Here is a 15,163-nt window from a genome sequence, read left to right on the forward strand (position 1 = left end):
AAATAACACACTACGAAGGAAATATGGAAATTTTCAGAATGTGATATTTTGGAGATGTAGGGGTGTAATGAATTCGAATAAAAACATGTGGCATGTCAATGGGATTAGTTTGAACAGAGAGACAATGGAAATTTTTAGTCGACAGATTCAACTGGCAATGAAATGTAAAATTACATAAAATACCAATGCTTGGAGATGATCAAATAATTTCAGTTCACTTTCAACCAGTCCAGACTGAGATTTTTTCATAGTTAAAATTCAATCAAAACTTCTAAAATTTTATTTTGTGGTGTGTGTTTTTTTCTTTTCTTTTTTCTTTTTCTTTTAATTCATATGTTGTAATTTAAAGACAATTCAAAATGTAAACAACTGTAAGAAAAGAACATAAAAAGGTTACTTTGAAATAAAATATCTATATATTTGAAAATTGATATATTATTTTAATTTACTATAATTTCTTTTCAGGTTTCAGTATTTTCATATTTTGACATTGATTTATTTTTTGTAACATATAAGTAATTATTATTTTCATTTTTAATTATTATTGTTGCTTTGAACCTTTGAATTTCATATTTCTATATCTCTAAATTCAGAATTTGTCTAAAATCTCAAAAATAAATTCAGTATTTTCATATCTTGAAATTTATTTAGTTTTTTTTTCTCTTTGTAACAAATAAGTAATGGATTATCATTACTATTTTTTATTGTTATTGTTGCTTTGAAGCTTTTGGATATTTTTATATCTCTAAATTCAGATCTTCTCTAAAATCTCATAAATGAAAAAAAAATTCTTAAATTATGGCTCTACAAAAAGTAGGCCTCCAGGTGGCTAGAGCTGGTAACATTGGGATAATATGAATAATTAGTACACAAATTCATATTTTCTTATGGCTAACGTCCTTACATTTTTTGTTAAATACTTATTACATAATCAATATTTTACTATTATCATTGTAAAACAAATATAATTGCGAAAATTATAATGAATTATTTTAATATTATCTATACAATTATGTTGACAAACAGCTCGCTTCGAATTTAGATCGGGCGTGGTGTACGTTAAACTAGTAATGGCGCCTGATTTCCGTCGATTCTGAGGTAAAATTGGCTATAAAAATTTATGGATATCAATATCATTCAATTAAACATCACCTTAGGCCTTATTGTACCCCATTACATTCAATTTTATGGGGTTTCACCCCTCCCGTATGGGTATTCTCCATAAATCGGGGGGGGGGGGGTCAAAAACGGATAGCAATAGGTCACCTAAGTTTAATCAGGTGACCTAAAAACCTTATTTAATATATCGGTATAGCTGTATGAAAATTTTGTGTGGAATTTAATTTCATTGTTAATTGTTAATAACAAAATAACTTAATTTAATACCCAACGGACATTTAAATTCTGTTTTTTTTAAAGTAAATACAATGAACTTTGCATTATCTTCCCTGTGAGCAGTGAGTGAAGCCAAATGCTTATCAAGTGAAACTGATTATAAGGACATAGATCAATACAATTTATTGTAATACATTTTTAACCTACTGTATACATACTTATTGTACATTTAAAGGCATTTGTAGTGCCATTCCCAGCAGTTGTTATTCCAGCTGTACAAGGGGTACAGACATCCTCTAAAAAACTGCGGTAGTACCCACGAGGACATTCCACACATTGCCCATCTGGTTTCAGTTCTGTTCCTTCTGCACAATCATCTGAAATTTACATCAGTATTTCACAAACAATTATTTCTTAGTTCAAACCATTATTTTTCCTTACAGGTGTCTAGATCTGATTTAAATAGACTAAATAAATATTAGCTAAGCTGAAGATTTTAACTTTTTGATGATGTCAAAGGATGACTGCACTTAAGGATATGCAAAATTTGCATAAAATAACTTTTCAAAAAAGACATTTTTCTTTTTATTGCAGGAATGATCAACAATCTACACTTTACTTAATTACAATGAATAAAAGTATGTATTTACGATGTACGAATCTGTTTTCTTAGGCAAGGGTCATAACAATTTCTTAGATCTCCGTATGATAATGATGCCCATTTTTAATGACTTAATTTACACATATTCAGCATATATTTGTCTATTGTTCTCCTTTTAACAGTAGTTGTATATTTGTATTAGTAATATTGTGTGATAAGAAGATAAATAGACAAACATGCTCTCATGATTTAAAAGAGAAAAAACTACTACGTCTTACACTTGCTCTCTCTGTTGTAACCAAGGACTGTGACACGTTAAATATTATAATTCAGCACATGATATCTTTCCTCAGGTAATTTTGTGAATACTAAATTCCGTCACGTGACTTATAGGTACCATGTTTTGTGCTAACAAGGACACTCTGCTCGAACAAAGTAGACAGTCAACCATTGATTTAAATTATTCTGTACTTGCATGGATGGACTCATACGTTTTAAACCTTTCTAAATAATGCACTTGTGCCATACTGGAAAAATAGGAAGATGGAGAAAAGAGATCTTGTTTTTTTAATACATGTCATTGTTATTCATCCAGTCTAATTTTAGATCCATTCTTACGATGTTAGATCCACCTCTCACACATATATAATGTTCAATCAAGGGCAGGTAAGTGTAAATTTTCAATATTTGCAAAAGAAACATGAAATAAATTATAGTATTACCATGATAACAGTGTAAAATTATTTTTAACAATTAAATATCGGGTGTCTAATTGACAGACCTCTGAAGTAAATATATAAAAGTGAACTTAGAATGAGATTTAAAAGCCACAGAAAAGACCGAAAAAGACCCAAAACAAAGCGTTTAGTGCAGTCATCCTTTAATAATTATGTGGTGATAAAATTATTCAAGGATCAAAGGTCTTGAAGTAATTTCTGTCATCAAAGTTGAGTTACCAGAATTTTATGTTGTAAGGTTTTTTTTTTATTTTTTTTTATTTTTTTTTTTTTACTTTTATTATACTTCAAAAGAATGAGTCTTGTGTCAAAGATTGATAATTTTATATAAAATTTCAACTTCAAGAAATTTAACCTCAAAGTTTGTTTTAATTGTTGTGTTTTACAAGTACGAGTATATATGTTCATTTCATCCTACATCAACACAACACTTTCTATGCAAAAGTATTAGTAAAGACTTCCTTTTTTTGTATATAGATTGAGATATAAAATATTTTGTATAACAACCGACAGCTGTTTTTTGCAGAAATTGATGTATGACAATCTTGTCATTGACAATTAGATGTTGGCTCTTTTATCACGAAGACACAAGTTGCCACAATGCAAGACCTATATCTAAGGCGATGAAATGCAAATAAAATCTCCCCACATTTGTGAATCGATCATTTTAAATCAATGAAATTAAAACAGAAAGTTAAATTTTAAATGAAACATAATAGTAACATTTTTGCTATAGGGCTATAGACAAATCTAACAATGTCTTTCTCTTTATACATGTACTCTAACAAGTATTTTAATATAACTGAATGAAAGTTTAAGGCAATAATCAAAATAGACTGGGGCATTAGTAAGTCAAATGTTCTTAAAACATTTAATTATTAAAAGTTTCCTTACAGTTGTAACATTACTTTTTGGATCAATCCTCCTATTACAACTAATAATTCCATACCTTTTCCCCCCTCATTAATATCAGTTTCAAGAATGTAAGACAGTTAGTATAAATTAAAGCATATCAAAATAAAGATACCAACCAAAACACTGTGAGGAGCTGTTGGATCCTACTCCACTTGTCTTTTTGCCCAGAGGACAAGGCAAGCAGTAGTCCATGCCAGCCATGTCTTGGTAAAAGTGTTTCTGGCAGGGAGCACATTTTGTAAAATTCAGAAACTGTCCAACAAGGCAACTCTCTGAAAAAGTATATATAAATAATCTCTTGAAGTTTGAACAAGAACACGGGCCTTATAGGTCACCTGAGTATCATGTAACAACTTTTCAACAATTGAATTTGATACGTATTTAAACCAGAGGCCATGAGATTCATAATTTTGAAAGAGACACCATAGCTTATCAGAACTATACACTTAGCACGCTTACTTTGGTTACTTAATTAATACCCAGAGGTAGATCAGAGTAACAAAGAGAAAATGCATTTTCACTTTATAACCAGTTGTGCAAACCATCCCACCGGAACCACTGATCCTGGGGCTACAAATTTCATAATTTTGGAAATTTTTTCATGAATTTTATTTCATCAAAAATTGTTGATTAAAACCAAAGAGCAAATTTCAAAGCATTAATTTATTTTCAGACTAGGTACCCTCCCCCCCCCCCCCCCCCACTCTACTCCAGGGGCCCTGAAAATAACCATTTTGGAAGAGACAGCTTTCTTCATCATAAACATGTACTTAGATCATTGGCATAAATCAAGGAACAAAGGAAAATATTTTCAAAAAATTCATGTATTTTCACTATAAACATTAGAGTCCCACCTTAACACAAGAACCCCTGACCCAGGGGCTCTTAAATTCACAAATTTGGAAGAAGCATCCTTCCTCATCATATATATATATATACATAGTTCATTGGTTTAATACCCAAGAGCAGAGATGATGATTTTTAAAAATGCTTTTTTATGCATTTTCACTATATAATCAATAGAGCCCCACCCTAACACAAGAACCCCTGACCCTGGGGTCAAGAAATTCACAATTTTTGAAGAGGTAGCCTTTTTCAACTTAACTATGTACCTGGTTAGTTTATTTAAAACCCAAGAGCCGATAAGAAGATTTTCAAAGAAACAAAAGAAACAATTCATTTCCACTATATGATTTATATAGCCACCGTCTTAGTACTAGAACCCATGACCCTGGGGCCATGAAATTCACAAATTTTGAAGAGGCAGCCATAATCAATATAACCATGCATTTCCCTTGGTTAGTTTATTTAATGCCCAGGAGCAAAGAAGAAGAAATTCAAAGAAATAATGCATTTTCACTATATAATCAATAGAGCTCCACCCTTGCACTAGAACCCCTGTCCCTGGGGCCATGAATTTGTAAGACTCCAAGGTCCGATGGTGACGCCAAAGTCCAATGGTCTCGCCAAACCCCGATGGTTTGTTGTCGGTACGGACGCCAAAGTCCGATGGTCACGCCAAAGTCCGATGGCTCGTTTCCTATGAGACACGCTGCGCTAAAGTGCGATGGTCTGACACGCCAAAGTCCGATGGTGTGGAGAAACAATCGACGCTTATGACGTCACAATAATTCGACGTCAATCCTTGACGCCGTTTTCCTGCATTCAAATGCCATAGTTTCCGAATTTATCCTTGCATACGCTTTTACTTATTTATTGCTTACATGTTTCAGAGATATTAGGATAAGTTCACGCACACCACTCAACTGATAAGGGTTAGCCCTTTTATTTCCTTTGATTTAGGGTTAATCCTCACACAGTAGCCGAGTTATTAGGGCACCCACCCATGATATCTACTATCTAGATATCTATATAGTTGTTAGGCCTACACACTTTTCGAGCGATTAGTGTTAGTTTCGCACCATTACGAGAGATATTGGCGCATTAGTACTATGACGTCATAAACGTTGTTTTGTGTACCATCGGACTCTGGCGTGTCAAACCATCGGGGTTTGGCGTGGACCATCGGACTTTGGCGTGACCATCGGACTTTGGAGTCCCATCGCACTTTGGAGTCCTACAAATTTATTTCACAATTTGTGTAGAAGAGTCAATGCTGATTACAATCATACCAACAGTTTTAATGCTTGTTGTCCAGGAGTAAAGAAGAAGATTTTTAAAGATTGCATAAATTTTAGTGGTTTTGGCCCCATCCCCCAAGCCCCAAGAGGGCAGGGACCATGAAATTCACTATTTTTGTTCCCCTTCACCCATAGATGCTATATGTTAAAATTGGTTGAAACTGGTTGAGAGGTTTCAGAGAAGAACCTGACAATGTTCAAATGTTAATGCATGATGAACGATGAATGCCGACAGACAAAAATGGATAGCAATAGGTCACCTGAGTTTACTCAGGTGACCTAAAAATGGAAAGATAAACATTAGTCACTATTTGTGAGTAGCATTCTAAAAGAAAAATTGATGAATATTCTAGTTTTATTAACCATGAAAACACTGTTGATCAAATCAAAATATCATAAAAGGAATAATGTATTTTGGTATAGTCTACAGTCTACTTGAGCACCAAGTCTGATGAAAATCAGTCCATGGGAAACTGTTTTGGAAAAATTTTTTTTTGAAATTACTGTTTAGCTAAAGATAGACAACACGAATGTAAAAATTTAGTCTCTGATCAGAAAAGTATTAATAATTGCTTAGCAGGCTCATAAATGAAAAGAATTTCAATTTGTATAATACTCATACAGTCATGGTAATTGGTACATCATGCAAGGTTATTGCCTGTAATGTAAAATTACTTTGTTATCATGGTGCAATATCAAAAGGCACAGGCAACAGCAAAAACTTACCTACACAACCGGCAATTTCATAATTCCCAACACCCAGTGTTGTTTTCCCAGGTACACAGACTTTACATGACGTCATTCCTTCTTCATCTCCATAAGTTCCCACAGGACAGTACTCACAATTCTGACTTGTGCTGTTATAATAGGTTCCCTGACTGCATACAACTATTAAAACATTCAACCAAAGTCTCTTATGAGACTAAAGCTTTACCAATTTGTATTTAAAAACAAAGGAAGAACAAAATAACCTTGGACATGAAACTATGCAACAGCAGTAGTCTCAAAATCACAAACCAATATGCAGAATCCAAAATTGTAGTGTAGTCTAATTTTGTACCAAATTATATTGAAATTAGACAACAAATGGTGAAGTATGATTTTGAAAAATTGTTTTAAGACAGATAGACAGATGGATGAATGATTAACACCTTACTATTTCATATATATTAGTTCCCCTGACCTCTGACCAAATGAGCTAAAAATAGGCCCATGGGTCACAATGCTCACAAGAGTAACTTTGGCCCTGCTGTTCTTACCTGATTTCTCCACTTGTAATACCTTTTGTGGCCCAACCCTACCCTCACGGGTCATGATTTGAATAGTTTAGAATCTACACTACCCATGCATGCCTCATTTAAATCTTCAGCTTTTCTGGCCAAGTGGTTCTTGAAAAGATTTTTCATACACATTTCAATGTAAAACTTGGATTCCCTATTGTGGCCCTGCCCTATCCCTGGGAGTCATGATTTAAACAATTTAGAAACTTCACTACCCCAGAATGCTTCCACTTAAGTTTGAGCTTTTTTGGCCCAGTGGTTTTTAAGTAGATTTTTCCTATATATTTCTCTGTAAAAATTAGATTCCCTATTGTGGCCCTGCCATACCCCTGGGGATCAAGATTTGAACAAGAGGTCCAGGAGTCACATCGCTCACTTGAGCAACTGGTTAGGTAAAAGCAAAAATCAGTTAGCATTGAAAAGTTTAAATATAAAAGTGGGTTCAAGGGAGGGGGAGAAGTTTAAATTTTGAACAAACTCAAATCTATACTTCCTACAGATGCTTTTAAATTAATACGGTACATAATGGCTTTGCTGTTTATCAGATATTTTTTTTTTAATGATATAGCCTTTATATTCCTTTGTATAACTATGATCCACCAAATTGGCTCCTCTATCTCATGATCTACATTACCTTTTTTGATGCTTTTATAATGATGATCAATCGTGGCTTTGTTGTTCTTGTAAATGATTTAAACGATTTTTCCTATGTATTCCTACATAAAACCTTGATCACCCATTGTGGCCATGCCCCACTCTACCCCAGGGGTAATAATTTGAGCAAACTTGAATCTACATTACCCGAGTATGCTTCCATATAAATATGAACAATCACTTCTTTGCTGTTCTCAAGAAGGAGAATTTTAAAGACTTTTTCTATGTAATCCTTCTTAAAACTTTGATCACCCATTATGGCCCCAACCTTGACCCAGGGGTTATGATTTGAACAAACTTGAATCTACACTACAAGAGGATGCTTTAATATACCTATAAACAATCATGGCTATGCTGTTCTTGATAAGAAAATTTTAAAAGATTTTACCTATGTATTCCTATGTTAAACTTTGATCCCTATCCCTTGGGTTCATGATTTGAACAAACTTGAATTTACACTACCTGATAATGCTTCCATATAAATGTGAATAATCGTTTCTTTGCTGTTCTTGAGAAGAAGATTTTTAAAAGATTTTTTCTATGTATTCCAATGTTTAACTTTGATCCCCCATTGTGTCTCAACCCTATGCTCGGGGGTCATGATTTGAACAAAATTGAATCTACACTACCAGAGGATGCTTCCATATAACTATGTCCAATCATGGTAATGCTGTTCTTCATCAGAAGATTTTTAAAGATTTTTCCTATCGTGATATTATGAAATCTATTTCTATATGTATCTATTCATTTTTATTTATTTTTTCATGCCGTTTTGAGAAATATAATCTTAAAATCTGATTAATCAAAAGTTCTATTGCGCATCTGGATTGAGTTTTCTGAGTAAAGTTTTATTCTATGATTTCATTGGCTCTTAAATTTGATTGGTTATTTCCTAATTTTTCATCCAATAAAACATTTCATTATAAGTATAAATTTACCGTGCTTTACCTTGTATATTAGAGCAGTATTACATTTTCAAGTAAGAAGTTTTATCTATAATCCAGCGTCCATCATACGCATCTTATGGTATGTAACTTATATATTTAATTATGTGTTTTCTTACCATATAAAGATTTGATTTTTGTAATTATTTTGATTGCAAACATTTTACTTTAATGTATTTTTGCATTCAAAGTTGTAACACAAATAATAAGTCTGTAAGATTTCAATTTGAATTGTTTACAGTACACATTTTTCATAGAGTTCTTTTTTTCTGAAACGTTTACGGTAGGTAAATTATCTCACATGTTATTTTCATAATTTCTGTAATTTTGACTTATTATATACTTTGTTTATTTTAGATAAATGCATTTATTTCCTTAATAAATGAGGAAAACTTAACATCTGTCTTGCTGCTTGGTTACACTATTTACTCCTATGTTAAACTTTGATACCCCATTGTGGCCCCATCCAACCCGTGGGGGTCATGGTTTGACCAAACTTGAATCTATACTATCCAAGAATGCTTCCACATGAGTTTCATCTTTCCTAGCCCTGTGGTTCTTGAGAAGATTTTTAAATATTTTTCCTACATATTTCTATGTTAAAAGTTTGATTCCCCATTGTAGCCCCACCCTATCCCTGGGGGTCATGACTTGAGCAAATTTGAATCTACACTACCTGAGTATGCTTCCACATGAGTTTCATCTTTCCTGGCCCAGTGGTTCTGGAGAAGAAGGTTTTTTAAAAGATGGCATCAATTTTTCACTAATTCATAATTATCTCCCCTTAATAGAGGGCATGGCCCTTCATTTAAAAAAAACTTGAACCCCCCTCACCCAAGGATACTTTATGACAAGTTTGGTTGAAATTGGCCCAGTGGATCTTGAGAAGAAGAAAAGTTTACGACAACAACGACAATGACGCTAACAACAACGATGACAGACAACGGAAAAATTTTGATCAGAAAAACTCACTTGAGCCTTTGGCTCACGTGAACTAAAAATTTATAATCTACCATTTGAATTGTAAATATCATGGAAATCATAATATATTTTATATTAGAAGTATAATAAAGAAATTGCCTGAATAAAGATACATGAGAAAGAGTTATTGCCCTTAGAAAAATTTTTAAAGATTGATTGATTGATTTAATGAAGAAAATATACATTTTTAAAATTGTTTTACTTAACAATATTTTTCATTACACCTATTCAAAAGCATCAGTCCAAAAGATATTTTTCTATTAAGTATGAATTTAAATTAATAACCGGTTTTGCAAAAACCTATGAAATCACAGGAGGACTGAAATAACTAACCAATGCTTTGTTTCAACTTTGGCTAAAATTGTTGCAGTGGTTCTTGAGAAGTTGAAAGTGCGAAAAGTTTACACTTAGATTTACAGAGGGAAAGACAATGGACAATGGGTGAATAGAAAAGCTCACTTGAGCTATCAGATCAGATGAGCTTAAAAGCAAATAAACAATGAAATTCTTTTTATTAGAAATATCTAGTTTAATTAAAAGTAGAAAAAAACTTCAGTTGTTATACTTACCACAATTATCCCGTATAATCATGTTACCATCTGGACATGATACAATATCTGTAATGACTACTTGGTCATTCAGCAGCTTTGCACCACCAATTTTCTGTGTTAAATAAAAATCAAAAAACTATAAATATGTCCAAAAGAGACATGACAGCCCTGTTCAAGGTACATTTGTATTGCAACTTATGTTGTCAAATCAGAATCAATGAATTGGCAGCAGTGTTTGACTCTAATCAACTGATAATTGGCTGGTAACTAAATCTGGTAATATTTTGTATAAAATAGTCACTAAATTTTTTATATAATGTAGATTTATTGTAGAATAATACAAGAGGCCCAAGGGCATTGAATCACTCTTCTGATAAATTGTACAAGCTATCAATTCTATTTGAAGCCTCTAAGTATTCTGTACACACAAATAAAGCCTTGTAATTGCAAAAGTAGGTCATCATGACCTACATTTTGGTTAAAACACTCTGACAGCCCAGGATAATCAACTGACAAAGTGTGATAATTCTAAGCCCCTAATTATCTTAAATATAAAGATATAGCCTTGAGATTTCAAAAGTTGGTTAGAGTGACCTACTTTTTGGTAAACTCTGAGACCCCAAAATGCCTCAAATAACAATGCCGCTTATTATTTGAAATACTTAAACAATGCCTAGAAATTCCAGAACAGAGTTTCTTAGCTTAAGGACATATGCAAGGTAATTTACCTATTGATAATTTTTCAAAATATTCTAAATTTAAACTTAAAATACAATTACATGTTCTTAGACAAAAAATCAGCAGGCATTACCAGGGCTTTTGAAAAGATATCAAATTGTGAAAATTTTTGCATTATTCAAAGAAAAATGTACAAAAATAACAAAACATAAATTCCAGATTTTTTTTCATCAAAAATTGTTTTAGAAGAGGTGAACAAATCCATATATAGACGGTAAAAGTATTGAACACATATCCTTTAATTAGTGGAATTCTTCAACTCCAGGGAAGAATCCAATAAATTTCAAACTACGTTGTGTATGACCTTAAAAGTACCTGAAATATTTTAAAATATCCCAAAAAAATTTCACATCATGCATTAACTGACAAAGTTTGATGCTTCTTAGCCAGTTAGAACTGAAGATTTTTAAATAAATCTATAAAATACCATAAGTAAGTCATGGTGACTTACTTTTTGAAATTTTCTGAGGACTAAAGATGCATTAATTGACAAATATGGATAATTCTAAGCAATTCAGGACCTGAATTATTTGAATATATTTTTAAAATTTTTAAATTAGGTCACTGTGACCTACTTTTTCTTTGTTATTCTTCAAGGATCTAAGATACATCAATTGACAAAGATTGTGGATTCTACCAATTAGGACCTGAAAAGAATTGATTATAGCTGTAAAATTTCAAAAGTAGTTCACTGTGGCCTACTTTTTGGATGACAATCTTCAAAAATCCAAGATGCATTAACTGACAAAGTTCTGATGATTCTAAGCCAATACATACCTGAGATTCTTAAATATAGACATAAAATGTCAAAAGTAGGTCATTGTGACCTAATTTTTGGTCGACAATCTCCGAAAACCCAAGATGCATCAACAAACAAAGTTTGATGATTCTAAGCCAGTGGATACCTGAGATATTCAAAAGTAGGTCATCATGACCTACTTTTTTGTCGACATTCTCCGAAATCCCAGGATGCATCAACTGACGAAGTTTGATGATTCTAAGCCAATAGGTACCTGAGATATTCAAAAGTAGGTCATGATGACCTACTTTTTGGTCGACATTCTTCAAAAACACAAGATGCCTCAATTGACAAAGTTGAACAATTTTAATTTCATCTGTTTTAAGGTCCCAAGATGCATCAACTTACAAGATTTGAACCCTAAACCTCTCAATGTCTGAAATAATGGGATTAAATGTTTTAGAAATGATAAGTCATAAAATTCAAAAAGTAGGTCACGGTGACCTACTCTTAAGTTGACGTTGTTTAACGACCCAAGATGCATCAACTGTCAAAGTTTGATGATCATAGGCCTTTAAGTGTCCAAAATACATGTATGCCTCCAAATCAATTTGAAAACAAATGCCCGCAAAATTTAAAAAGTAGGTCACTGTGACCTGCTTTTGAGTTAACATGATGTGAAGTCCTAAGATGCATCAACTTACAAGATTTGATGATTCTAGTCCTTATAGTAAGCAAAATATAGTGTAAATTTAGGTCAACTTTGGAGTGACCTTGAGACCACGCCAATTGCCCTAGGGTAATTTCCCGTGCAAATTTTAATCTTCAAGATATCCTGATCCTTGTTTGTGAGTTTGGTGAAAATCTGCCCGGTGGTTATGGAGAAGATTTTTTAGCAACCAGTACTTTCGGTTTTGTTTTCCTGATTATCTCCCCTTGTTTAAGGGTCCAAACCCTTATTTTAGTATAAATAGTAGCCCTTAGGCCAAGGATACCCTGTGACAAATTTGATATCTATTGGCCAATGCGTTCCTGAGTTATGGCCCATATTCTAAAAATTTTACGCACACCGCACGAATGGCCACAGCATTAGCTCTTTGAATCTTTGGCTCAGAAGAGCTAAAAATTTGCTTGATCCGCACATGAGTTATTTGATTATTGTGAAATATTGTGATCATCTGAAAATATTTATTATATAATATTTTTTTCATACAGTATAAAAAAGCTGCAGTTTTATTCTAATAATAGTTTTTTTTACATGATAGCCTATATATAACTTATTGTTTTGCATATTACTAAAAATTAAAACTGTATCATAATTTTTGTTATGCACTTGGTATCAAATTAAATTATATTTATGACTAAAATATTTTTTTAACCTAATTAATTTTTTTTTCATTACTGAACCACCGTGTCTAATATTGCTGTTTGTGACCAGGTATTTCAATCACTTCAATCAATTATCACCTGGTGTGGGTGCTAGATAGTGTGTGTTTTCATACCCATTGGTGAAACAATGCACTTAAATAAACATCTAGGATTTAGTTACTTGTTGATTAATGTTAAACAGGCAGGTTTTATAGCTGAATATCCGTTTGGCCCTAATAGCATGAAATAATAACATATATATTGGGATCGATATCGAACATCTATTTTCAAAATGGCGCTCGATCACTGGACAAAAAATCGTGATGTTTATGTTTGAGATTTTAATTAGAGTTTATTCAATAAATGTCAAAGCTTATATTTATTTTTAAATGTTGTTTTATTCGTAAAACTTGCATTACATAATTAATAAATAAATTAATAGCATGTCTGTAGTTGTTTAGAACCAAAAACGTAATGTGCTCGCCGAAATCGAAAGTAGGCATAGAAAATTATGTAGTCGTTAAATTCAGGTATTGCTTGGAAATACAAATCAAAGTACTCAGAAGTACTGAAAGCCAGGCTCATTTACAGGGTAATGAACAAAGACCGTGGTGACAGTTTAAAATCAAGTTCAGATGTTTAGAGGATATGTTACACATAAAAATATCTCAATGGCATGTATAGTATTTTAAAGTTTTAAAAATCAAGTAAAATATAGCTAGAATTTAACAGCGTAAAATATTTATCACATGTATCGTTTCGGGGTTTTATATACAAACAGAAGTAAATAAATACCAATGCAGCAAGATTAATCAATTAAGGTCAAACGACGATGCACTGATGAGTCCTCAGCGGGGAGTTCTGCATCAAGTCATTAATGATGTTCCCTGCATTTGTGTTAGCCTGATAGTACAACCTTTATTTATAGAATATAACGCAGACAGGGATACCTGATGAAAACTTTCACATAATTTAAACAAATAACTAATCGAAGAAGACGGTAGAAAGTATATTATTATAATTATTTTTTGACAATTTCAGATAACTTTGAAAATTTATTTCAGTGTTTGTATTGCCTCGAATTTGATTGCACAAACGTACTATATTTTAACGCGAATTTTTTGATTAAGCGGTGATGAAGCAGCATTTCCTGTTGAACAACGTGGTAAAAGCCTGGCATTGCTCTACGAGCAATGAGCCCGGCTAAAAAGGTCAGGAAAATCATGGTCGTTGGTCGTGTTAGACAGGTGGTCGTTTAATACAGGTAGAATATATAGGGAAAAGCATTGGGAGGGGGATTTTACGGTCACAAGTGACAGTGAGTCGCTTAATACAGTGCGTCGCTATGGCAGTTTTGACTGTATGTTGTTGACAATGAATAAAAATTTCGCCTTTTTAGAAGTAAGCTGAATGTAAAAAAAAATTATTTAGCCAGCAGTTACCTGTATTAATAAAAATATATTTGCACCATTATCAGATGCTGTGGAATTGTAGCCCTCTCCAAAAAACAGTTAAAACAAGAAGCCCATTGGCCACATGGCTCACCTGAGTAACTTTGGCCATTCTGTCATTTAACAGATTTCCCCTTTGTAATACCTATCTTGTCTTTGGCAATCCTACAGGGTGATGATTCGAACAATTTAGAATCTACACTACCCCTAGGATGTTTCCACATATTAAGTTTCAGGTATTAAGTTCAGTTGTTCTTGAAAAAAACATTTTAAAAGTTTTTTCCCTATATACTTGGTTTCCCTATTGTGGCCATGTCCTTCCACCAGGGGTCAAAATTCAAACAATTTAGAATCTACACTACCCAAGAATGCTTCCACATAAGTTTCAGCTTTTCTGCTGCAGTGGTTCTTGAGAAGAAGATTTTAAAAGTTTTTTCCTATACATTTCTATGTAAAACTTGGGTTCCCTATTGTGGCCCCACCCTACCCCCGTGGGTCATGATTCAGCTTTTCTGGCCCAGTGGGTCTTGAGAAAAAGATTTTTTAATGACCCCACCCTAATTTTGTATTTTCTTGATTGTCTCCCATTGGAAGGGCACTTGGCCCTTTATTTTAATAATTTAAATTCCCCTTTACCCAAGGATGCTTTGTACCAAGTTTGGTTAAAATTGGCCCAGTGGTTCTTGAGAAGTAGAAAACGTGAAAAGTTTACAGACGGATGTACAGAC

General features: G+C 32.9%; 1 protein-coding gene across 1 annotated transcript in view; it reads right to left on the reverse strand.

Annotated features, from left to right (window-relative positions):
* Window positions 1–15,163, reverse strand: part of LOC134231244 (uncharacterized) — a gene marked incomplete at its 3' end in the record, with an annotated part of 423,563 nt that overhangs the window by 65,557 nt on the left and 342,843 nt on the right. Inside the window, 4 exon segments of the mRNA XM_062713186.1 lie at window positions 1,554–1,712; window positions 3,705–3,856; window positions 6,452–6,617; window positions 10,158–10,251. Of these exon segments, the coding sequence (XP_062569170.1) occupies window positions 1,554–1,712; window positions 3,705–3,856; window positions 6,452–6,617; window positions 10,158–10,251 (571 nt within the window).

The sequence above is a fragment of the Saccostrea cucullata genome, unplaced genomic scaffold (assembly GCF_032062105.1).
Source record: "Saccostrea cucullata isolate Sc308-1 unplaced genomic scaffold, CSIRO_AGI_Scuc_v1 ctg238, whole genome shotgun sequence".
Taxonomy (NCBI): domain Eukaryota; kingdom Metazoa; phylum Mollusca; class Bivalvia; order Ostreida; family Ostreidae; genus Saccostrea; species Saccostrea cuccullata.